Below are 25,603 nucleotides of genomic sequence, written 5' to 3'. Positions count from 1 at the left end.
ATGATCCTCTTTGCTGAGTGTTACTTTTTCCTGAGTTGCTTTTGTTTTCAGGCTTTGATCTTTTGTGTCTCTTGGAACTTTTCTTCCTAAATTAGTTTTTAAATTGTGGTAAAATATATGTAACAAAATGTACACTTTAAACCTTTTTAAGTGTATGCGCAGTGTTGTGCAACCATCACCAGAGCACACCTCCAGGACTTTTTCATCTTCCCAGCCAAATCTCTGTACCTGCTAGATAATCACTCCCCATCCCAATCTTCCCTCCCAGCCCCTGGCAACACCAGGAATTTCTGTCTCTGGGAATTTGACTGTTCTAAGTGGAATCATACAATACTTAGCCTTTTATGTCAGGCTTATTTCGCTTAACATTAGTATGTTCAAAAGGTTCATTCATGCTGTAGCCTGTATCAGAATGTCATTCACTTTTAAGGATGAACAGTACTCTGTTGTATGTGTGTGCCATGCTTTGTTTATCCATTCATCTCTTGGTGGACGTTTAGATTGTTTCCATTTTTTGACTATTCAAATAATGCTGCTCTGAACATTAATGTACAAGTGTCTGTTCAAGTCCTTGCTTTCAGTTCTTTGGGGTACATACCCAGAAGTGGAACTGCTGGGTCATAGGGTAATTCTCAGTTGTGTCTGACTCTTTGCGACCCCATGGATTGCAGCACTCCAGGCTTCCTTGTCCATCACCAACTCTTGGAACTTACCCAGACTCATGTCCATCAAGTCGGTGATGCCGTCCAACCATCTCATCCTCTATTGTCCCGTTCTCCTGCCTTCAGTCTTTCCCAGCATCAGGGTCTTTTCCAGTGAGTCAGTTCTTCGCATCAGGTGACCAAAGTATTGGAACTTCAGCTTCAGCTTCAGTCCTTCCAGTGAACACCCAGGACTGATTTCCTTTAGCATTGACTAGTTTGATCTCCTTATAATCCAAGGGACTCTCAAGAGTCTTCTTCAACACCACAGTTCAAAAGCATCAGTTCTTTGGCACTCAGCTTTCTTTATGGTACAACTCTCACATCCATACAAGTCTACTGGAAAAACCATAGCTTTGACTAGATGGACCTTTGTTGGCAAAGTAATGTCTCTGCTTTTTAATATGCTGTCTAGGTTTGTCATAGCTTTTCTTCCAAGGAGCGAGCGTCTTTTAATTTCATGGCAGCAGTTACCATCTGCAGTGACTTAGGAGCCTGAGAAAATAAAGTCTCTCACTGTTTCCGTTGTTTCCCACCTATTTGCTGTGAAGTGATGGGACCGGATGCCATGATCTTAGTTTTTTGAATGTTGAGTTTTAAGCCAGCTTTTTCACTCGTAAAGCTTTCACTTTCAACAAGAGGCTCTTCAGTTCCTCTAAAATCATGGTAATTCTGTGTTTAATTTTTTTTTTTTTTTTGACTGGATGTGAGGCCTGTGGGATCTTAGTTCCCTGACCAGGGATTGAACCTGGGCCCCAGCAGTGAAAGCTCCAAGTCCTAACCACTGGACAGCCAGGGAATTCCCTTTGTGTTTAAGTTTTTGAGGAACCACGTGTTTTTCATAGTGGCTGTACCATTTAGAATTCCAGTTGGTGATGCACAAGGCTCTAATTCCTCCACATCCTCGGTAACACTTGTTATCTTTTATTTTTCTTATTTTTGATAGTGGCTGTCCTCATGAGTATGAAGTATCATGATTTTGACTGAGCTAGCTTTTTGATCAATTTAGGTACTGCTTTTGGGACTCAGGTTGTGACTATCAGTTATACCCTAAACATCATTCTGAACCTGTGCACAGTTTGTATATTGTGCTGCTGCTGCTGCTAAGTCGCTTCAGTCGTGTCCGACTCTGTGCTACCCCAGAGATGCAGTGTTAAATTTGAGGATGTGGCAGTGACTGGGGGTCTAAGTGAGAGGTTCTTGAGTCCTGTGGTAACTGATAGGAAACACGATGGTAACAGTGATGAGAACACTGGAAACATGAATAGCACCAACTTCTTCATGTCACTTTGTTCTCTCTTCTTCAAGCCCTAAACCTTCCCTTGTAATCTCAAATTAACTTTCTTTCAGTCTAATTGGTTTGAATGAATCTGAGAAAAGTAGATATTTTTTTATGCTAAGTTTGAGATATGAGTTGAGAAATAAAAGGCAGAGATTATAGGAGACAGGAGTTTTCTGTTCTTACCGTATTCATCAGTCATTTTCTGGGTTCATAAAAAAACGTTAATTCCGGGCTGTTTGCTGGTGGCTGCTTAAACTGGCAAGTGACTCATCTGTGAGATGGTTCAGAGGCCATAATAGGGCTGTCTTTATTAGGTAACATGAATGTTTAAAATTAATCTGTGATTTTTAATGCGGTGTGTAATCTCTTTAAAAATTTATCTGTGAGTGATAGATGCAGCATTTTGCTAAATACCTATTTAAATCTTTTGCCTAGTTTTAAATTGAGTTGTTTTCATAATCTTGTATATAATAAGGAGAGTTTGTTATATATTCTATTAATAGATACAGGTCTTTTGTTGAATATGTGATTTAAAAATATTTTTCCCAAATCTGGAGTTTTTCTTTTTCACTCTCTTAACAGGATCTTTTGTAGAACAGAAGTTTTTCTTTTGATGAAGTCCAGTTTATTACATAATTTTATTTGTTTCTTTTTGGCCGTGCTCGGCCTTCATTGCTGCATGGCTTTTTCCCTGGTTGCAGCAGGCAGGGCCTGCTCTCCAGTTGCAGTGCCCGGGCTTCTGTGGAGCACAAGCTCTCGAGCACAGGCTCAGTAGTCGTGGTACAGGCTTAGCGTGTGGGATCTTCCCAGGTCAGGGATCAGTCCCTGTCTCCTCCATCGGGAGGCAGCTTCTTTACCACTGAGCCACCAGGGAACCCTCTGTTTTACAGTTTTTTAATTCTTAGATCTAGGGTGTAAGCAGAGGTAATTTGTTAAGGTGGGAGGTGAGGTTGAGGTTTGTTTTTTGCCTATGAGTTTTCAGTTACTCCAGATTATTTGTTGATGAGATTTCCTTTTCTTTGTTGAATTGTCAAAAATTAATTGGCTGTGGTGGAAACGACCCAAAATAGATGGACGCATGAATAGATAAGCAATATGTAACTGTAAAAAGGAACACAGAAGTACTGACACATGGATGAATCTTGAAAATATTAAGTGAAAGAAGTCAATTGCGAAATGCCATGTAATATGTGATTCCATTTACATGAAGCATCCAGAACAGGCAAATCTAGATAGACAGACAGTATATCAGTGACTGCTTAGGGCGGGCAGAGGAGGAGGGTTATGGGGTGGTGGCTCAAGGGGATGGGCTTTTCTCTCTGCGGTGATGAAAATGTTCTAAAATTGACTGGTGATGGTTGTACATATCTCTGACTGTAGTGAACACCATTGAAGTACACATTCTTAATGGGTGAATTGTAAAATATGCCATTTATAGCTCAGTAAAATTGTTTAAAAACAATTGGCCATGTTTCTGTGAATCTATTTCTGGCTTGTTTTATTGATCTTTATTTTTGTCCCTTTACCAATACTGTGCTATTTTGGTTACTGTAGATTTACAGTAAGTCTTTAAATAGGTAGTGTGATTCTTTCAAATTTATTCTTTTTTGTCAAAAAGTATTTCGAGCTCTTCTAGTGCCTTTGTCTTTCAATATAAACTTTATAATCAGCTTGTCTGTATTTACAAAAAAAAAATCCTACTGGAATTGATTGGAGCTGAATTGAATATCAAGATCAGTTTTTTTTTTGAGAATTGCTTTCTTTATTGAGGCTTATAATTCATGAATATGGTTTATCTCCCAGTTTATTTAGGCTGTCTTTTATTTCTTTCATCAAGAGTTTTTTTTTTAAGTCTTCAGCATCAATATCCTGTGCAGGTTTTGTTAGATTTATGTAACATATCTCTGGGGGAAAGATTATTGTAAATGATATATTTTTTAATTTTTGGTTTTGAATTGGGCTTTGCTAGTATACAGAAATGTGATTAATTTTTGTGTGTTGACCTGAATCCTGCAGCCTTGCTGAAGTGTACTTATTAGTTGAAGTAGTTTTTTTTTAAGATCCTTGGGATTTTTTTGTAGACAGTGATGTCATTTGTGAATGAGGACAGTTACATTTGTAGGGTTTTTCATGGTTTATCCTTTAAATTTCTTTAGAATCTGGGGTCTGAAGTGATTCATTTGTAACTCCTGACAGTGGTGGTGGTGATCCCCTCTCTCTTCTCTTTAAGACTGGCTAGTACCGCGAAGAGTCAGACTCGACTGAGCGACTTCACTTTCACTTTTCCCTTTCATGCGTTGAAGGAAATGGCAACCCACTCCAGTGTTCTTGCCTGGAGAATCCCAGGGACAGGGGAGCCTGGTGGGCTGCCATCTATGGGGTCGCACAGAGTCGGACACGACTGAAGCGACTTAGCAGCAGCAGTATTGACCTTTTCAGAGAAGCAGCTTTTGGTTTCATTGATTTTTCTCTGTTGATTTTTCTCTCTTCAATTTCATTGATTTCTGTTGTTTGCATCTTTCTGCTTGCTTTTGGTTTATTTTGCCTTTTGCTGAAGTTAAGGCAGAAGCTTAGATTATGATTTTAGATCTTCTTTTTTAAAATGACATCGAATGCTGTGGATTTTCTTTAGTTTTGTATTTTCTGCATCCCACAAATTTTGGTATGTTGTATCTTTAGTTGAGAATTTTTTTTTAAGACTTTCTCTTTTACCCATGAATTTAGAAATGTATTTGGAGATTTTCCTGTTATCTTTCTGTTATTGCTTTTTGTTTTAATTCTGTTCTAGTCAAGAGAGCACACGTAGTACAATTTCAGCTTTTAAAAATTGTTATTTTGTTAGGGTATGGTTTATTTCAGACTATGTTCCATGTACACTTGGAAAGAATGTATATTCCGCTATTATTGGGTGTGGTGTTCTATAGATGTCAATTATATCCAGGAGTTTCATGTTTTTCAGTTTTATATTCTTGGAATTTAGGAGTGTTGAACTCCAACTATAATTTTGGATTTGTCTCTTTCTCCTTTTACTACTGCCAGCTTTGCTTTATGTATTTTGAAGGTCTGTTGTTAGGTACGTTGTGCTTTTTCTTGGGAGTTGACTCTTTTATCATTATGTAATGTCCCTTTTTATCCCTGATTGTTTTCTTCACTCTGAAGCCTACTTTGTCTGATAGTAGTATAACCACTTTTACTTTCTTTTAATTAGAATTTGCATAGTACTTTTTTTTTCTGGCTTTGTACTTTTAGCCTATTTAATGAACATTATATTTAAAGTGAATTTCTTATGGACAGCATATAGTTGGAGCTTGATACTTTGTCTCTTCTGACAGTCTGTGTCTTTTATTTGGTCTAAACTATTTGCTGCTGCTGCTGCTGCTAAGTCGCTTCAGTCGTGTCCGACTCTGTGCGACCCCATAGATGACAGCCCACCAGGCTCCCCCGTCCCTGGGATTCTCCAGGCAAGAACACTGGAGTGGGTTGCCATTTCCTTCTCCAGTGCATGAAAGGGAAAAGTGAAAGTGAAGTCGCTCAGTCGTGTCCGACTCTTAGCGACCCCATGGACTGCAGCCTTCCAGGCTCCTCCATCCATGGGATTTTCCAGGCAAAAGTATTGGAGTGGGGTGCCAGTGCCTTCTCCAAAACTATTTGCATTTAATGTAATTATTTACATATTTGGTTTTAGAGCTGTCATTTTTTGTATTCTGTTTATTTTCCTGTTTTTCATTTCTTTCTTCCCTCTTCTGGCTTCTTTTGAGTCTGAACATTGTTTTGTCTTCCATTTTCATTATCTTTTGTGTTTTTTCCTAAATGTCCAAAGTTTTTTGTGTGATTGCCTTGGGGATTATGATGTACATACATTTTTACAGTCAGCTTAGAATTAACATTTTACCAACTTGAAGTTCATGTAGAAATGTTACTACTTTATAGGTCCCTTAACCTCTTCTCCTTCATTTATTATAGTTGTCTTATACCTACATTTGTTAAAATCAGTACCAGACAATGTTGTATTTTTTGCTCTTAACCATCAAACACATTTTAAAGACTCAAGGAAATAGTCTCTTGTATTTACCCATTTAAAATTTTTTTGCTGTTTCATCCTTGACATTCCATGTTTTCCTGTGGCACTGTATACCTTTTGTTTGAAAAATGTCTTTTAATATTTCTTTGGAGGCAAGTGTGTCAGCAATGAATTCTCTTAATTTCCCTCCATCTGAAAATGTTTTTATTTTGTCTTCTGGAGAATATTTTTGCTGAATATGAAATTCTGGTTTGCTACGTCTTTTCTTCAGCAATTTAAAAACATTCCCTTTGTTTCTGACCTCCACGGTTTCTCATTAGAACTCTGTAATCATTCACACCCTTTTCTTCCCAGGTGGTAAGATGTTTCTCTGTGCACTCAGTACTATGTCTTTGTTTTCAGTTTTGGGGAGCTTGGCTGTACCATGTCAGATTGCCTTTTTTTTTTTTTTTTAAACCTGGCCATGCTGCACATGCCGTGCAGGATTTTAGTTCCCTGACCGGGAACTGAACCTGTGTCCCCTGCAGCAGAAGTGTGGAGTCCTAATCGCTGGACCACCAGGGCATCTCCCAATTTGCATATTTTACTGATCTGTTTTCAAGTTCACTGATAATTTTCCTTTACGTTTCTTTTCTGTTATTGATCCCATCCAGTGAGTTTTAAAATTTTCAGTTATTGTACTTTGAATTATAAAATTTCTATTTGGTTTGTGTATAAGTCTTCTATTTATCTGGTGAGACTTTCTGTTTTTCCATTCATTTCAAGAATAAGTGTTGAGTGTTGAGGCATGTTTTAATAGCTGCTCTAAAGTCTTTGTCAGATTATTCTAACATCACTGTCATCTTGGTGTCGTCGTTTGTAGATTCTTTTCCCATATGAGCTAGGAATTTCCTCATACTTTATCTACCCAGTCATTTTGGATTGTATCCTAGATCTTTTGAATATTGTGTTATGAGACTCTGGATCTTGTTTAGCCCTGTGGACAGTGTTGATACGTTTGTGTGGCGGTCAGCCAGACTGGCTTGGTTCAGGCTTCAGTTTCTGTTGCTCCAGCTTCTATGGGTGCTGATGGATGGTCAGTTTTGCTTTCAAGCCTTCTGCAGTGCTGCCTTGACCTGTGCCCCGAGTGCTGCATCCAGCGGCAAGGCTGGCACCTATGTGGTTGTCTCTTCAGTGCTGAACGTGGTTGACCTTCTGAGTAGCATCATATCCAGGGCCAGCAGTTCAGGGCTGAGCCTAGCCACCCTCCATACACCACTTGCTGGGACTATTTTCCTGATCACGTCCGTCTTTGAAATCTCCTAACTACTCACTGTCTAGTTCTCTGAGTTTCTCCTTTTTAATTTCCTGACCAGAAAGTGGGGGCTCAGTCTGCTGCCCACCTTCGTGACTGCTCCTCCATCAGAGGGTCCAGTCTACAGCGGGACCAAAGCAAACTCACCACTGTTCAGGGTTATTACTTGCTAAATCCATCTGCTGCTTTTGACTTTGGAGTCTTCACATGACTGTTTTAGATATCCTGTCCAGGCTTTGTAGCTGAATTCAGTGAGAGAGGGCAGTGTACCTTTGCTGCATCTTATCCAGAACTGAAGCTCTTCAATGGTTTTTAAGATTAATTGTAGATATCCCGACTGTTACATTATCAGAATTCATTTTTGGTAAGTGAGTCACACATATACCTAACAGAGTTGAACTTTTGCTAGAATATATGAGATGCATTGTACCAAATAACTTATTTCTGTAATTTTAGTTGCTTTTTTCCCTCCATACAGATGAGGTATTTACTCTTCTTCAGAACTGTATCATGTCTACTACAGAGAGCATTTCTGAATTTATTCTCAGACGACTTACTATGAATGAACTAAGTACTGTAAGTATTTACTTTAGTAACTTCAGTCTTTTCATCAGTATTTTGAGTGATTACTGACTGGCAGGCACTGTATTAAGTTGAAAGGAAAAATTAATGTGATATTTTCTTGAAAAGTGGCCTTGGGGGGCAGAAAAAATTGAAGCTTTAGAGTCTCCTAGTTCCAGTTCAATCGATGTAACTGATCCTAGGAAAATCATATAGCTTTTCTGAGCCTCAGTTTCCTCATCTGCAAAGTGGAGATAAGATATCTGCTTCCTAGAATTTAGAGAATACCAAATGATATAACATATTTGAAGAACTTAGCATAGTCAATGTGTATTTGGCCCCAGGAACCAGAGATTCTGACTTGGCAGGTTTGGGATGGGACTGGGTGTCAGTACACATAATATATTTTTATGTCTGTATGTGATCTTCAAATGAAGTTAGACTTGGGAACAACCAGTCTGAGGTGAAGAAGATGCTCTGTGAAGATAGGTATCCTCTTTGTCTGTGCTCACTGCATAATTGTTCTTTCTAGAACATCTGAAAAAAAAATTATAAAGTTTTCTCCTTTTCTTCAGGAATATTTTGAAAATATTAATTTTATAGAAATGCCTATAATTCTTAATTTGGGAGGGTTTGACATTCTCTAGGGCAGATGTTGAAACAGTTACAATCATTACATTGTCAACAGAGTGAGAAAGCATACTTATTTTAACAACTTTTATTAGAACATCCAATTAAGGACATTTGTTTGATAGCCGATAAGCAGGTGTGAAAATACAAAAAGGCAAGTTTTATACCAAAAAACCTGAGATATTTTGATAAGACAAGGAACAAACTCCTCTGGAGGGGAGTGTGTTTATCTTTAGCATTTTTCTTATTCAACCATTATTAACAGTAGTTTTGCTACACCTGAATTTCCAAGAAGACATTTAATAAAGAAGTAACTTTTCATATTTTGTTCCCCTGTCACTTTATTGTTATCAGTATTACTCTTCCATTTTATTATAGAAGTTTTCAGACGTACACAAAAGTATAGTGAACCTCCTTGTCCCCAAGGAGGGACAGAAATAATATTTTTGTTTGTTTGGGGTCTGAAGCTAAAAATAGCTTTAGAAAGGGCAAAGTTATTGTGATTTTGTCTTTCAGATTTTAAAAAGTGAACTCATTTCCAAAATAACTTTAAATTACTGTATAAATCCACTCTGTAATACATTTGGAATTAGAATTCCCAATTAAGTGCATTTGTTTGATAACTTATTATAGTTTAATAAAAGTCTCTTCCCCACTTTCCTTCCCCTCAGCAGCATGATAGTCAATATTTAACAACAGGCTCTCCCACAAATGTCCGTTCTCTGATGTGTAGCCGTAAAAGTCAGTTTTTCAGGCGGGGTTTGGGTCCCTTCTTTGCTCATTTCCTCCTGTCTAGGTGACCTCATCTGCATACCCAAGTTCAGTTATGCCAGGCACCCTCACACCCGTGTCCACCTCTGCCTGTCCTTCTGGCTGAATGCCATTCAGCCAACTGCTGTTGGATACCTTGAGCTGGACTTTCCACACAACAGTGTTTGGAATGGAACCTCTTATTCCTATGGGAGGTTATCCATCCTCCCCCAGGCCCCTAGGTTCACTTCTCAGTGGATGTGTGTGATCCAACAGGCTTCTTTAAGCCTAAGACTTGGGAACCCTCCCTGGTACCTTTATCCATCGCTCGTCTGTCACCACGCCCTGGAGTTGTCACTTCTCTCTGCATTGTATCCTAGCACTTGGCACTGTAATAGCAATCAAGGCCACCGCTCAGGGCCCATCTCGTCAGCATGCTTTCTCTCACTTAATTCTTCCAAACCAAAACCTTGTGATGGAGCGATAACACCCTCCCCAGTTTACAATTAAGGAATCTGAGGCCCAAAGAGATTAGGTCTCTTGTCATAGGTCACAGAGCTAGACTGAACCCAGTCTGCCTATGTGTAGGAGTTTAGAAGTGCATTTAATTCTGTTGCCCTGCTTACTAGCTCTGAGATGCTGGGGAGGTTGTTTGACCTCTCTGAACTTAGTTGTCTTCTTAGGCAAGTGGAACAGGGACCATTCCTTGTAAGAATGGAGTGTTACAAGTGCCGAAAGCAAAGGAAATGGCAGTTGCTATAGTTGTTATTGTGATTATTTATGCTCGGTTAGCATGGAGGGCAGAGCTGTGCATCCCAGGCTGTGTGTGTGTGTGTTGGGCTTCCCCGGTGGCACTAGTGGTAAAGAACCCGCCTGCCAATGCAGGAGACTTAAAAGACGTGGGTTCGATCCCTGGCTCGGGAAGATCCCCTGGAGTAGGAAATGGCAACCCACTCTAGTATTCTTGCCTGGAGAATCCTGTGGACCGAGGAGCCTGGTGGGCTACAGTCCATGGGGTCACAAAAAAGTCAAACACGACTAAGCAACTTAGCACACACACAGTCTGGGAGGCTTAGTTCCTGCCATCCATGCTAAGTCTCTTCAGTCATGCCCTGCTCTGCGACTGTACGGACTGTAGCCCTCCAGACTCCTCCGTCCATGGGATTCTCCTGACAAGAGTACTGGAGTGGGTGGCCAGCGTGCCTTCCAGGCTGCTCATAATCAAGGTGGGGAGCCAGCTGCGTGCTGAGTGAGCCGTGATGTGTGCTGTAAGTGTGCTGAATGCAGAGTCACTGTCTAAGCACAGAGGAGGGTGTGCTCAGCTCTGCCTGGGGAGTTGATGGAAGGCTTCTTGGAGGAGGTGATTTCTCCCCTCTTCAGTGCCATCTTTCAGTACTTTTAGGTAAACTTAATTTCTTTCCTGTCTGAACTCTCCTGGTTTTGTGAAAATCGTGGACCCTGCTTGTTAAGTGTTTTATTGTGTGTCTTAGGTTTCAGATCTGGATCGTTGCCATTTGTACCTGATGGTGTTAACTGAGCTTATAAATCTCCACTTGAATGTTGGGTGGAAAAGAGGCAACCCTATTTGGAGACTTATTTCTCCTTTGAAAAATGCATCCATTCGGCATCTTCAGGAGATGGACCATGGGCAGGTAATCCTCTTTGCTTCAAGGCTTATAGTTATGTTGAATAAGGCATGCATGGAATACATACTTGACTATTAGACAATATTTTGATACACAAAAAGCATCTGCCAAAATTTAATTTTGAAAATAATACCCTTTGTTCATAATATTTGATGAAGATTAAGACTCCTGTCATAATATATGACATTACATTATAATAATAGAACAACTCCTGTCATAATAGGTATATAGCAAAGATATGGTGTTCAGTTCAGTTCAGTCACTTGGTCGTGTCTGACTCTTTGCAACCCCATGAACTGCAGCACACCAGGCCTCCCTGTCCATCACCAACTCCCAGAGTCCACCCAAACCCATGTCCATTGAGTCGGTGATGCCATCCAACCGTCTCATCCTCTGTTGTCCCCTTCTCCTCCTGCCCTCAATCTTTCCCAGCATCAGGGTCTTTTCCAATGAGTCAGCTCTTTGCATCAGGTGGCCAAAGTATTATTGGAGTTTCAACTTCAACATCAGTCCTTCCAATGAACACCCAGGACTGATCTCCTTTAGGATGGGCTGGTTGGATCTCCTCGCAGTCCAAGGGACTCTCAAGAGTCTTCTCCAACACCACAGTTCAAAAGCATCAATTCTTCTGCACTCAGCTTTCTTTATAGTCCAACTCTCACATCCATACATGACTACTGGAAAAACCATAGTCTTGACTAGATGGACCTTTGTTGGCAAAGTAATGTCTCTGCTTTTTAATATGCTGTCTAGGTTGGTCATAACTTTCCTTCCAAGGAGTAAGTGTCTTTTAATTTCATGGCTGCAGTCACCATCTACAGTGATTTTGGAGCCCAGAAAAATAAAGTCTCTTACTGTTTCCATTGTTTCCCCATCTGTTTGCCATGAAATGACTTCAGTCAGTCTTAAAATCATTTGAGTGGATTTTCACTAGGTCTTTTTCCCAGGTACCCGTCAGGGACACTTTAAGGTGTCCACATGCAGCGGTGTGGTGTCGGAGCCTCCATACCTAGCCTTCTCCCTCATTTTCTAGCCTAGTCGTGCATAGCCTCTCCCCTTCCTTCCCACAGGACACCCGTGCTGCATTCCTGCTAGGCCAGCACACGCCGCATCCTGCCTCATCTGGGCCTCCCCTGTGTTTGGTCCTTCCGCTGAGAATGCCGTCCCTTCAACATACACTTGCCAGTAGCTGGTCCATCCTTAATGTACCAGCTCAAATTACATTTTCTCTTAAAGGCCTTGGATTGGTGTCTCATGCTTTCCTTCAATTATCTATTGCTTTTTATGCCTTCATTTTTGTACTTATTTCCATTTTACTTGTTTTTGGAATAATTTATGTGTGTATGTCTTCTCCATTAGATTTTAGTACCTAGAGGCATTTCTTAACATGACATAATAAGATGTAGTGGTTATGAGCACAGGCTTTAGAATTAGACTTCCTGGTTATGAATCCTGGCTTTATCCTTACCAGCTGTGTGACCTTGGGGAACTTACTTAACCTCTCTGTGCTTCATTTACTGCACCTGCAAAATGAGGGTTATAGGGTTGCTGTGAACATTAAAGCTAGCTCATTAATGGTAAACCTTTAGAACAGTACCTGGCACATGGAAAGTCATCAATAAATGTTAGCTCTTTGCAATTAACACATGGTAAGGGTGTTTTAAAGTGGAGCTGAATCATAGTCCAGTCTGGGCTGCTAATTAAAATAGCTCCTGAATTCCTTTAATAATCTAATTTTTGAAGTAGTTTTCAAGAAGTGTCCTAGAAGAAAATTATAAGGAGGGCTGATTAATCCTTCAGTATCCTATCCACTGCATATTAGTGTAATGAAGGGACATTGTGAGTTCTGAATGTGGACCAGAACCGTGAACCAGACCTCAGTGATTTTTAAAGATTGGCTTGCTTTCTTTAGTGATTCACTGAATTACATGAAGGTTAATAGAGCCCATATTATGCAACTCAAAAGTAACCCTGAATTTTATTTCCTGTATTGGCGGTGTTGCTGAGTAAAATTGATCTGTAGAGATACTCAGTTTACTTTGGGGGTGGCAGGGGCAGGTGTGGGATGGAATAAGTACTACAGGGTTCCTTTCTGTAGAGGTGTTAGTGGTGGACAGTATTGGGGAGAACAGCTTTGATCTCTCAAAGAACCTGTCCAGGTTCTTGCCTGCACTTCTGGTTAGAGATTGATTTTCTCACTGTACGTACAAAGCCAGGCTATCTTGGTCTCCTTCCTTTGAGCTCCTACATGTAGAGTTCCAAGCGCTTTATGTGAAATAACCAGTTTATTTAATTTTCACAATAATTCTGTGAAGTAGATTCTGTTACTGTCGCCGCTGTATAGGAGAGTAAACCAAGGTGTGGAGCGTGTCCACAGTCAGCTGGTAAGTGCGCAGTCAGGGTTCAGACCCAGGCTGTGCGGTTCATGAATCCAGCTCTTAGCAATAACTGCTGTGCTGCGTCACCTTGCCAAAAGCAGAATACAGCTGACTGAGGGAATTGTGTATGTATGTGCAAGGAGCCTGGTTTTTTCCTTTTTAAATGAATGGATGTCTCTCTCTCTCTTTTTTTTTTTGGCAGCACCATGTGGCATGCGGCTTCTTAGTTCCCTGACCAGGGATCAAACCTGTGCCCCTACAGTGGGAGTGCAGAATCTTAACTGCTGTGCAGCCAGGGAAGTCCCCCCACCTTTTGCTTTTAATTCTAGTTCAGCCAAACAGTTGAAATAAGACTCACTCATAGGAAAGTTGTATCCGAACTGTCTTTCAGTGTGAATTACTGAATTGTTGTCGTCGTTGTTGTTCAGTCACTAACGTGTGTCTGACTCTTTGTGACGCCATGAACTGCAGCACACCAGGCTTCCCTATCCTTCACTATCTCCCTGACTTTGCTCAAACTCATGTCCATTGAGTCAGTGATGCCATCCAACCATCTCATCCTCTGTCTCCCCCTTCTCCTCTTGCCTTCATTCTTTCTCAGCATCAGGGTCTTTTCCAGTGAGTCGGCTCTTCGCATCAGGGGGCCAAAGTATTAGAGCTTCAGCGTCAGCATCGGTCCTTTCAGTGAATATTCAGGGTTGATTTCCTTTAGACTGGTTTGATCTTGCTGTCCAAGGGACTCTCAAGAGTCTTCTCCAGCACTACAGTTCAAAAGCATCAGTTCTTTGGTGCTCAACCTTCTTTATGATCCAACCCTCACATCCGTACATGACTACTGGAAAAATTCATAGCTTTGACTGTGTGGACCTTTGTCAACAAAGTGGTGTCTCTGCTTTTTAATATGCTGTCTAGGTTTGTCATAGCTTTCCTTCCAAAGAGCAAGTGTCTTCATTTTGTGGCTGCAGTCACTGTCCGCAATGATTTTGGAGCCCAAGAAAATAAAATCTGTCATTGTTTCCACTTTTTTCCCATCTATTTGCCATGAAGTGACGTCACTGGATGTCATGATCTTCATTTTTTGAAAGTTGGGTTTTAAGCCAACTTTTTCACCCTCCTCTTTCACCTTTTTCTAGAAGCTCTTTAGTTCTTCTTCACTTTCCTGCCTTTAAAGTGATATCATCTGCATATCTGAGGTTGTTGATATTTCTCCCTGCAATCTTGATTCCAGCTTGTGAATCATCCAGCCTGGCACTTTGAATGATGTACTCTGCATGATAAGTTAAATAAACAGAATGACAATATACAGCCTTGAGGTACTCCTTTTCCAATTTTGACCCAGTCTGTTGTTCCATGTCTGGTTCTAATTGTTGCTTCTTGTCCTGCATACAGGTTTCTTGTGAGACAGGAAAGGTGGTCTGGTATTCCCATCTCTTGAAGAATTTTCCACAGTTTGTTGTGATCCACACAGTCAAAGGCTTTATAGCATAGTCAATGAAGCAGAAGTAGATGTTTTTCTGGAATTCCCTTGTTTTTTCTATAATCCAGCAGATGTTGGTCATTTGCTCTCTTGATTCCTCTGCCTTTTCTAAATCCAGCTTGTATATCTGGAAGTTCTCAGTTCACACACTGCTGAATTTTTATTACCACTTTGTTTGTTCACCACCAGTTTGTACAGAAATGGTACAACCAAGTGACGTATGTTGGATTTCCTTTGCTTTCCTCTGATATTCAGCAGCAGGCACCAAGCAGAAAAGGTGGGCATGAGATTCCGGCAGACTGGAATTCACGTCCGTACTGGTTACAAAAGGTTGTCCCATTTCCTTCCTAGGAGCCCACACTGGGTAGACAGATTCAGAGAGCCGTTAGCATGGCTGCCTTGGCCATGGTGTGTGAGGTCAGCCAGAAGCCAGAGCTACAGCTGGACTCTCTGGATGTGGGTCCCCCAGAAACGTTCATCTCATCACTCCAGCTCAATCAAACTCTGCAGAAGCCCCACACGGAGGAGGAGAGCAGGTATGTTCACCACTTGGACAGCAGCATGTACACTAAAGGCTTCTTTTTGCTAATGTTTAAAAATCTACTTTTGTCTCAGTCATTGAGGTAATTAGTGGTCGCTCACCCTTACTTAAAGAATTATTTAAGCTTTGAGAACAGGCTTCATTCAGATGATAATATATTATCGTATTATTTATCTCTATTACTGGAAACCCATTAATTGTTCTGCATTTACTTTTCAGTGAATCATTTAAAGTGAGTGAAAACACCTGCTTTCAGAGTAGTTAGGAAATTGAGTTTTCTGCGGTTTCCTTGTTCTTTGGTAGACAGAATAATTTAATAATGGCTATTTAATTTCTCCCCTTGCCCACTCCAGTAGTCTTGCCTGGAAAATCCCATGGGCGGAGAAGCCTGGAGGGCTGCAGTCCATGGGGTCACTAAGAGTCGGACACGACTGAGCGACTTCACTTTCGCTTTTCACTTTCCTGCATTGGAGAAGGAAATGGCAACCCACTCCAGTGTTCTTGCCTGGAGAATCCCAGGGACGGGGGAGCCTGGTGGGCTGCCGTCTCTTGCGTCTCAGAGTCGGACACGACTGAAGTGACGCAGCAGCAGCAGCAGCAGCAGCTTGTAAGGATAGTGTACTACTACATGCAAAAGAAATTGAGACAGACCTAAGGAAGGATGGGGTTTGTGACTTGACTTTTTTGTCTCAGTTTTTTTGAAGAGTCATCATCTTCCCAAGGATGGGGGAAAATAGCGGCACAATATATTCATGATCAGTGGGTCTGCCTCTCTTTCTTGTTGAGAAAATGTCACACCCTTATACCAGCTTCAGAGGGTGAAATTCTGGAACCCACTCTACCCGCTATTCCAATGGCAGTAAGGACTTTGCAGTCTGCACTGGAAGCCCTCACAGTTCTTCCTTCTGAGCAAGTCTTACCTGTGTTCCATTGTATGAAAATTTTGGTTCCCGAGGTAAGATATAGTGAGACATAAATTGAAGAATAACCATTGGAACAGACATCAGTTTCTGAAATTGTGATAAATCATGTGTTTCTTTCTTTTTATTTTCCCCTACCAGCTTCTGACCACCTCTGAATCACTCTGCATAGAATCTTTTGACATGGCATGGAAAATCATAGCCTCTTTAAGCAACACTCAGCTGATATTCTGGACTAATTTTAAAGCTTTTGTTCAGTTTGTTTTTGATCCTAAAGTTCTTACCATCGCTGCGAAAATCAAGGGCCAGGCATATTTCAAAATAAAAGAGGTAACTTTTTAAAAATTGAGGTGAACACACCCATAGGATTTGGCATCTTAAGCGTTTTCAGGTGTCCTGTTTTTCAGTTGCGTTAACTTTATTTACATAGCTGTGACAGATCCTGAGAACGTTCTCATCTGTGGGACTGAACCTCTGTCCTGTTAAACATCTCCCCCTTCCATCCCTCCCCCCACGCCCCTGGCAAGCCACCACTCTACTTTCAGTTTCCATGAATCTAATTACTTTAGAGAAAAGAGGGAACTTTTTGTTTTCATTTTAATTTATGTAGCGTATAGCACATGAGGAAGAGGAGAGGTATATTTGTAACTCCATATTAGTTTGTTGTTACTTTTTCATTCAGTCAGTAAATATTTTGAACCTCTTTTAGTGTCATAAGTAAGAACAAGAAAATCTGCTGGATGTAAAGGAGTAGCTGCAAAATGGTAGCCCATGCACCATATCTGCCTTCCAAATAATTTGGTTCATCTAATCAAATTAAAAGATTTTAAATAGTTGCCAGCTTTTAAGAATTGGGAAATTTGCACAAAAATCTCTATTTCTTCTTCTCTTGGAAAATTGCATGATTGGCCAGCCCTGGTCATTTCTACATGAGAGCAGTGGCTGGGTGTTGCCTGGTATTTGACTCATCCAGGTGGGCACACCCTTTCTGCTGCTTCACCCCAACCGCGGCGTGGTTTCTTCTGGACCCTGAGGGCAAATTCAGGTGCCATTTGTCAGTGAAACTGTGCCATTGCTTTTCTCGCACAAAGAAATATTGTTTTGAATATAACCTTATTGAAAGGTCTTTCTGGTTTCTGGAGCCATCTGTGTTTACAATCACTGATGCACAGGAGGGGACATAGGCAATGGGACTGCATCATGCCCGGAATGCACATACACTCCCGATCCAGAGGGGCCGATGGAAAATAAGTCTGTGTATTGCCCTGCCGCCACTGTGCCGCCTCTGTCCTCTCCTGCCGCACGGTACACACTCAGGCATGGTGGCTTCTTCTGCTTTGGGGAAAGGGAAGCCTCCGGCAAGTGGAAAGAAAACTGAACATGTCAAGGGTGAGGTGTTTCTTCTGCCTTTCATTCTATTCACTTTGGACAATTGTTCCTCTGGGAAAGTTCTGGGTGAAATCAGTATGAATAACATTTACTTTTAGTATTCAGAAATGAAAAATTAGCATTCTGTGATTGGTTTTCATCTTTCAAACGATAAAGAGTTTTTAATTTTTTAGACTATATATGGTTATGTTGAAACTATCATTTGAAGCCATTCAAGTAACAAGTTTTGGCAACACAGATTAAAAAGAAAAAACCTGGTCAAATGATAAAGTAACTGTTGTATTTCATTCCAGATTATGTACAGGATAATTGAAATGTCTGCTATAAAAACTGGAGTCTTCAATATACTGATAAGTTACTGCTGCAGATCTTGGGTAGTTTCTGCTTCAAATGTGTCTCTATCAATCGCTAAAAATTACAGTGAGCTTGTCCTCGAGGCATGTGTATTTGGAACCGTGTTTCGGCGTGATCAAAGGTAAAACGTGCCATTGCAGCCTCTCGTAATTTTTTATATTAAGTATCTATTTGGGTAGAATTGTGCCTTTATATTAGCAGAGAAGGCAATGGCACCCCACTCCAGTACTCTTGCCTGGAAAATCCCATGGATGGAGATTTTCCCATGGATGGAGAAGCCTGGTGGGCTGCAGTTCATGGGGTCACAAAGAGTCGGACACGACTGAGCAACTTCACTTTCACTTTTCACTTTCATGCATTGGAGAAGGCAATGGCAACCCATTCCAGTGTTCTTGCCTGGAGAATCCCAGGGATGGGGGGAGCCTGGTGGGCTGCCGTCTATGGGGTCGCACAGAGCCAGACACGACTGAAGCGACTTAGCAGCAGCAGCAGTGCCTTTATATTAAGATTTTCAATTAGAAAACTATTACTTAACTTTTTATTTGGGACTTTAACTTTTTTCCTCTAAAACTTGTTCTTTATTGCATGTTTTTTATGGAAAGACTTATTCAGGATGTACAGACGTTCATAGAAAATCTTGGACATGAGTGTGCAGCAAATGTTGTTATTGAAAAGTAAGTGTGGTGGGTCTTCACATCTTGATACAAATGGAATATTCAAAATATAACATATGAGAGATATTCTGTGTAAGATATTGCATGAGCCTTCACAATTGTTAGAAATTATATTCCCTTGCTAATATATTTTCTTCAGATCTGTCACTGTTTACTGAAATTTGATAAACTTAAAAATTAGTGCAGAAGTCCAGCATAAATAAGGAAATAACTATGGGAAGCATACAATCCCTATTCCTCTTCTTTTTCTGGGTGGAAGATTGATCATCAGAGCACAAGTTTATTTTTTTTTGGTTAAAAATCACTATCTAACAGTCCCTATGCTCACGCAAAAATAAAGCTAGTTGAAATAGACTCTAAACTTTTGATGTCTGGGATAAACCTATGATCTAACTGCTGAAATCATTGAGGTTTTTAAAAAGTTTTTATTTTCTCAAATAATTTTCAAAACTGTGTGTGTGTAGGTGTTTATAAATAGTATTGTCGTGAGTTTAGAGTTTAGGACAATAAATGATAATTGTGTCTAGTTACCAAACGTGTTAATTATTCTGAGAGCCATACCTGTGTTTTAAACTGTCTGCCACTCTTCATTAAATATATACATTTGTCATTGCTCATTGTCTTAATTTTTTGTTTTCTTGGCTGCTTTAGTATAACAATAAATAAAATTTTTCAGTTGATGGTTCCAAAATATTTTGATTTCTACTACACAGGCATAGTTAATTTAAAATAACACTTGTTTACATTATAACAGTTTTAATGGACTTGGAAATGCTTACTAACAATTTCAGTAAATCTATCTTTCCACATTTGGATACTGAAAATGCTGGGCTGCTCAGCACACACAGTGCTCCCTGAGTTTGCCATTCACTTAGAGACATGAATTCACAGCACACAGTGAGAACAGCATGATGCTGATGTGCATTCTGGCCTCTGGGCAGGAGGTGTCTGTGGTCCTCCAGGAGCCGTGTCATGAGCTGCGATCTCTTTTGTCCACAGACAAGATATTATTGACCCAGTATCAGTGTGTGCATCGTTTTACCAGAAGTCTGGGTAAATTTGGGTTCTTCCAGACGTTTTGTACAGGTGCTCCTGTTGATGCATTTTGTTTATCTTCCACTGTCTATCCTAAATTTAAATTTATCCTAAATGTTTATCCTAAATTGTCATTAAATATGAAGCTACTTAAAGTTTTGATATTTCAAAACTAACATCTTACATGTTTTTTTTTTTAAATTTTGAAGATGTATTAACATCATCTATCATTTTATATATTTTAGTACCAAAAGAGAAGACCATTATGTGAGAATTTGTGCTGTCAAATTCCTGTGTTTATTAGATGGCTCAAATATGTCTCATAAGTTGTTTATGGAAGATCTTGCAATCAAGCTATTGGATAAAGTAAATATGCTTTGTTTTACCTTTAAGTATCTTAACTTACTTAAAGCACTGGCAGTGACATAGCAAAAGTAAATGTAGCATTTGACTGAGTTTAGGCAAAACGGACCATTAAAGCAGGAGAGGGCTCTGATGACGCAGAAGGGCTCGCTGCTGCGCTTCTGCTGCGTCCAGTGTTGCCCTCACCTGTTCATTTACTCCTGTCTTAGTGCTGTTTGCGTCACAGTGCAGGTCCCCTTTTTCCAGACTTACATAGTCAAGGGGCCTGGAGAACCCCATGGACAGAAGAGCCTGGCGGGTTACAGTCCACGGGGTCGCAAAGAGTCGGACACGACTAAGCAACTAACCCTTTCACTTTCAGTGTATGGCTAACATCTCAGTCTCTTCTCACCCACGTGGCCCCACACTTCCCCTAACTGGGCACGAGGAGAGAGAAGGACATTTCCAAGTACTTTTCATATTAAGCACAGGTGTGTGGTTCCTTTTCTAATTTTAAAAGAAGATAAGTTAAAAAAAAACAAAAGTAGGTAAATGCATTGTTTTGAAAGGAAACTTTAAAAAATATCATAAGAAAAAATAAAAAGTGTCATAAGAAAGTGTCTTTTTTATCCTTCTACCTTTCAAATAATAGGCTCCTATGCCCAGTTTATACCTTTTAAACTTGAAGTTGTCATTGATTTTGTTTTCATTACAGATTCAGTAGATAGTTTAACACTGATCCCTCCCTCCCTCCCTCCCAGGATGAACTGGTGTCCAAATCAAGAACTCGATACTATGTCAACTCTCAACAACACAGAGTGAAAAACCGAATATGGCAGATTCTGCTTGTACTTTTCCCCAAATTTGATCAGGTATAACATTAAGTATATTTGTACCTCTAAGCATAATGTTTTCATATGGAACCTGTTATATGCTTCTTTAAAACTGAGAAAGTAAGCTGCTTAAAATAGGTATTTCAGTTCTTAAAGTTATTCAGAAGTTTTTTAATAGAATATTAAGACAGGTGTCATGGAAGTAAATTGGAAACTGATTTAAATGGTCCCACTTAATATATTTTTCCATTAGTATTTTATTATAACATTTTAACATATATTTATGCCACAATAAAACTTTAAGCTGTTTTTTTTTTTAAATAGTGACTGTTTCTTAATTAAAATTAATAGTCATTCACAGAGGTTAGGACTTCAGATTTTCACTGCTGTGGCCTGGATTTAATCCCTGTTCAGGGAACTGAGATCCCACAACCCATGCAGCATGGCCAAAAAAAATATTAATAGCCATTTCCAAATTGATAAGACACTAGATTTGAATTGTTCCCATCACAAAAAAAGAAATTATTATGTGACAGGATAGAGGCATTAGCTAGATGGTCATACTGCGGTAAATAAATGCATTGCATCAACATTCTGTAAACCTTCCCCTTGTTATATGTTAATTATAGCTCAAATTTTAAAATTAATAATGATAACAGTTTAATTTGTCAACTTTATTTTTCTCAGAATTTCTTGAATAAAATTATTGACAAGATTTTCCAGGCTGGCTTCATCAATAATCAGGCATCCATAAAATATTTTATAGAATGGATTATTATACTGATTCTTCATAAATTCCCTCAATTTCTTCCGAAGTTCTGGAACTGCTTTTCTTATGTAAGTAGAGGAATTGTTTTCGTGTTTTTTAAATGAAAAAAGATTTGGCCTATGTTGGGAGATTGTTTCACTTTATAGATTTTTTCCATTGCCCTGCCCCTAATATACTGACACCCTAAATTGTGTTTGCAGGATTTGAATTAATTTAGGAGACAGAAAGGTCTGGCATTTATCTTGAGTAGAGTATAATTTTTATTTGAGAGCTTTTCTATTCCAATGAAACAAAGATGGAAAAGGCTTCTGTTATTAAAACATGTGGGAAATAGGTGCCTTCTATATTTTTATTTACTGAGCAGTGTCTTTATTTGATCTTAGAGATAAGAATGATGAGTCTCCCTTCTATACACAGTCTCTCCTTAACCAAATGATTTCTCATCCCTTGTTGGTAATGATGCTGAGCTGCTCATTCCTTTCCTGTAACCATCTATCTACTGTTTTTCCTGGTTATGCCAGGCTGGGTGATTCTGCATGTGGTGTCTGCTGGGCTGGGGACTGCAAATGGCTTCTTCCCCCATGTGTTTTCACTTCGGCCGCAGTCATGGGGCCAGCCGAGGTGCCAGGCACTGCTCTCTCAGCATGTCTCCAGCTGGGAGGCCAGACCTGTCTCTGGTGCACAAGGTTCCAAGAATGAGCATTTCAGGAGGATGCGTCTCGGTGTTCTCACGCTCCCCTGGCCTCTGATCACATCCTGCTTTCCTGTGGCTCATCAGCCCAGAGCAGATGCATGACCAAGCCCCCAGTCTGGGGAGGGTCTGGGTTAGGGCATGAGTGTGAGGAAGCTTGTTTCACTGGGGACCCCTAGGAGACTGAGTAGCCCTCTCACCACCTGAGTACCTTTCCTCCTCATCACCAGGCTGTTTGTACCGTGCTCCAGCCTGAAATGGTCTTCTTTATCATCTTTGCCTACATAGCAAAGTTTTCCAGATTGAAGTTCACATGTGCTTTGTGTCTTTTCTTAAAGGAAGGTATCTCCCTGAGTACTTTGGATCTCCTTAGTGTGGGTTTTTGTAGCAGAGAATTAGTTCTTGTTATAATGGGAATTTTAATATATTGTTTGATTGGATTTTATCTTTCTTCCCCATAAGACTCTAATCTCCATGAAGGCAATAATCTTACCTATTTTCGTTTTCCCCTCTTTCTGCAACAGTTACTGGTCCATGGAAGACATTCAGTAACTACTTGTTACATAAAGGGATTATTAATCATCAAATGTTCCTCTTGGAGCAGTTTCTGAACTGTAGTGTCTATAGTCTCCAGTCTACCGGGCGTTCATCAGTTTTTCTTAAAAATAATGTGTAATTCCAAATCACTTAACCGAGAAGGTTTCCAAATTCCGGGTTAACACTTTTACAAGCAGTTTTTCCTCGTGACTTTTTAAAGTGCCTGCACAGTCCCGTGTTTACCCGTTGCTGCTCCCCCTCCACTGGGAACCTTTGCTTCCCGTTTGCCTGTGTCTTTGTTTGTCATCTTCATTTGCACTTGTTCCCTTTCCTTCCTGCTTCCCATGCCACGCCCCACCCTTCCGACCCTGCAGTGAGCTCACCCTCACCCCCGCCCTTGCTTAACCCTTGGCGGAGTGTCTAGTGCCCTGTGTCTGCTGAGGGTTGCGCTGTGGGCATTTGGCTCCAGGTCATTCCTGTCCTTTATTTGCTTGTGCTCGTCTGTTCCCCCTCTAAGCCGTGGCTGCATCAGAGAGGAGCTGGCCTCTCATCACCAGCCCCATGGCATCCAGCCTGGTGCCTTGAGGGATGTGGGTTCACTGCGGCTGTGAATGACGGTTTGGTGTATCTGATATATTTTCAGGGTGAAGAAAACCTTAAAACAAGCATTTGTACATTTTTATCAGTTTTGTCACACTTGGACATCATTACTGAAAATATCCTGGAAAAGGTGAGTATAAATTGTTCATAAGAAGAGCTCAGGCTTGACCATCAGAATAGAATTTATATATCTGTATGAACTTTTTTCATGTGGCGTATTCCTTGTGTGTTTTGCAGCTTCTCTGCTTCCACCCTCCCACTAATGACAGATGCGCTTTGACACAGAGGCATACTAAGGTGTCGCCCACAGGCACACACACTGAGGTCTACCTCAGCACATGTTAATGGGCAGCTTGTAATGATAGGATTCTTAATTTTATATAAGCATTTGTGTAAAATTATTTAAATAAGACTTCCCTCATTATATGTAACTGTTGTTTAGCCAGTGGAGTTACTTAACACATGCTTGTACAAAGAAACTTACGGTCAGAGTATTTATAAGCCATTGTGTTCTTGAAGGTTTATATGAAATGCTGTCATTATTCAAAGTGTGAAGGCCAGCTCTTCCATCTTTCTCAGGTTTAGAGCATCTTCCCTAGATAAGTAGAGATCCTAGCTAATTCTGGTTCATCACTGCGGCAACTGTGAAGAATTCAGGGAAGCCTGCCAGTAAGATTTAAAGTTGGCTTAAAACTCAACGTTCAGAAAACTAAGATCATGGCATCCGGTCCCATCACTTCATGGCAAATAGATGGGGAAACAATGCAAACAGTGAGAGACTTTATTTTTTGGGCTCTAAAATCACTGCAGATGGTGACTGCCACCATGAAATTAAAAGACTCTTGCTCCTTGGAAGAAAAGCTATGACCAACCTAGACAGCATGTTAAAAAGCAGAGACATTACTTTGCCAACAAAGGTCCATCTTAGTCAAAGCTATTTTTTTTCCAGTAGTCATATATGGATGTGAGAGTTGGGCTATAAAGAAAGCTGAGCACCAAAGAATTGATGCTTTTGAACTGTGGTGTTGGAGAAGAGTCTTGAGAGTCCCTTGGACTGCAAGGAGATCCAACCAGTCCATCCTAAAGGAAATCAGTCCTGAATATTCATTGAAGGACTGATGCTGAAGCTGAAACTGCAATACTTTGGCCACCTGATGCGAAGAACTGACTCATTGAAAAACACCCTGATGCTTGAAAGATTGAAGGTGGGAGGAGAAGGGGATGACAGAGGATGAGATGGTTGGATGGTATCACTGACTCAATGGACATGAGTTTAAGTAAGCTCCGGGAGTTAGTGATGAACAGGGAAGCCTGGCATGCTGCAGTCCATGGGGTCCAAAGAGTCGGACATGACTGAGCAACCAAACTAACTAAGATTTAGAGCAAGATTCTGTATTATTGAATCTGCAGAGAATGCACTGCAGTGTTGTAAACTCTGGGAGAAAATACAGTTGACCCTCAGTCTACACAGGAATTAGGGGCACTGACCGTCTGCCCAGTGGCAGATCAGCATATAGCTTTACAGTCACCATAATACAAGGTTACTCACCTGTGTCTGCAGATTCAACCAACTGCTGATCAGGTAGCCCTGTAGTAAGCATTTAGTGAAAAAATCCACGTGTAAGTGGACCTGCCCGTTCAACAGTCAGCTGTCTGAAGTAAATGTTGTGTAGGTTTGAAAGTGAGGTAAAAATATTCTGGGAATAGGTTTCCTAGACTTTTTTCAAAGTCTTGTCTTTAACACAGTAACAGTCAAATTTGTGGTTAACCTTTTTCCATCAATCCTAAGCCAGACCTGTCTCCCCAACACATTTTAACCTGAAAAACCATCATAATATCTTAAAATCAATGGTGTGTTACAGTGTCTGGCAGCCAGATGGCAGTCATGTGAAAATTTATGCTAACACCTTTTGGTAAGAGTAAGAAACGCTAGCATCAGATACTATCCTGTGTTATCTTTCTGCTTTAAATATGTGCAGGGAAGAGATTTGCTTACAGTCTGTTGAGGGAAATAAGATACACAAAAAGCTGCAGTGTTGCTGGGCTGTTAGCCTGGTGCAGCCAGGAGCGTTTTCCGGTGAGCCATTTAGTAGGAACATTAAGGTAGCTCCTGATACTTCATCAGATGTTTGACTCCATCTGGCTTCCACATTATTTCACATCACTTCCTTTGCCATT

General features: G+C 40.4%; 1 protein-coding gene across 4 annotated transcripts in view; it reads left to right on the top strand.

Annotated features, from left to right (window-relative positions):
- Positions 1 to 25,603, top strand: part of TARBP1 (TAR (HIV-1) RNA binding protein 1) — a 65,853-nt gene that overhangs the window by 29,076 nt on the left and 11,174 nt on the right. For all 4 annotated transcript variants that reach the window (XR_008717132.1, XM_055588513.1, XM_055588523.1 and 1 more), the window contains exons 13-23: positions 7,777 to 7,874; positions 10,730 to 10,891; positions 15,092 to 15,276; positions 15,975 to 16,236; positions 16,343 to 16,531; positions 17,884 to 18,065; positions 18,547 to 18,618; positions 19,899 to 20,019; positions 20,757 to 20,867; positions 21,516 to 21,665; positions 23,469 to 23,555. Coding sequence is in view for 3 of the 4 variants with exons in the window: in XM_055588513.1 (XP_055444488.1) it covers positions 7,777 to 7,874; positions 10,730 to 10,891; positions 15,092 to 15,276; positions 15,975 to 16,236; positions 16,343 to 16,531; positions 17,884 to 18,065; positions 18,547 to 18,618; positions 19,899 to 20,019; positions 20,757 to 20,867; positions 21,516 to 21,665; positions 23,469 to 23,555 (1,619 nt within the window). In the remaining variant the exon portion in view is untranslated. The remainder of the gene's footprint in view (positions 1 to 7,776; positions 7,875 to 10,729; positions 10,892 to 15,091; positions 15,277 to 15,974; positions 16,237 to 16,342; positions 16,532 to 17,883; positions 18,066 to 18,546; positions 18,619 to 19,898; positions 20,020 to 20,756; positions 20,868 to 21,515; positions 21,666 to 23,468; positions 23,556 to 25,603) is intronic.

Source organism: Bubalus kerabau, chromosome 1 (genome assembly GCF_029407905.1).
Source record: "Bubalus kerabau isolate K-KA32 ecotype Philippines breed swamp buffalo chromosome 1, PCC_UOA_SB_1v2, whole genome shotgun sequence".
Classification (NCBI taxonomy): domain Eukaryota; kingdom Metazoa; phylum Chordata; class Mammalia; order Artiodactyla; family Bovidae; genus Bubalus; species Bubalus kerabau.
This window is presented reverse-complemented; position numbering and strand designations above follow the sequence as displayed.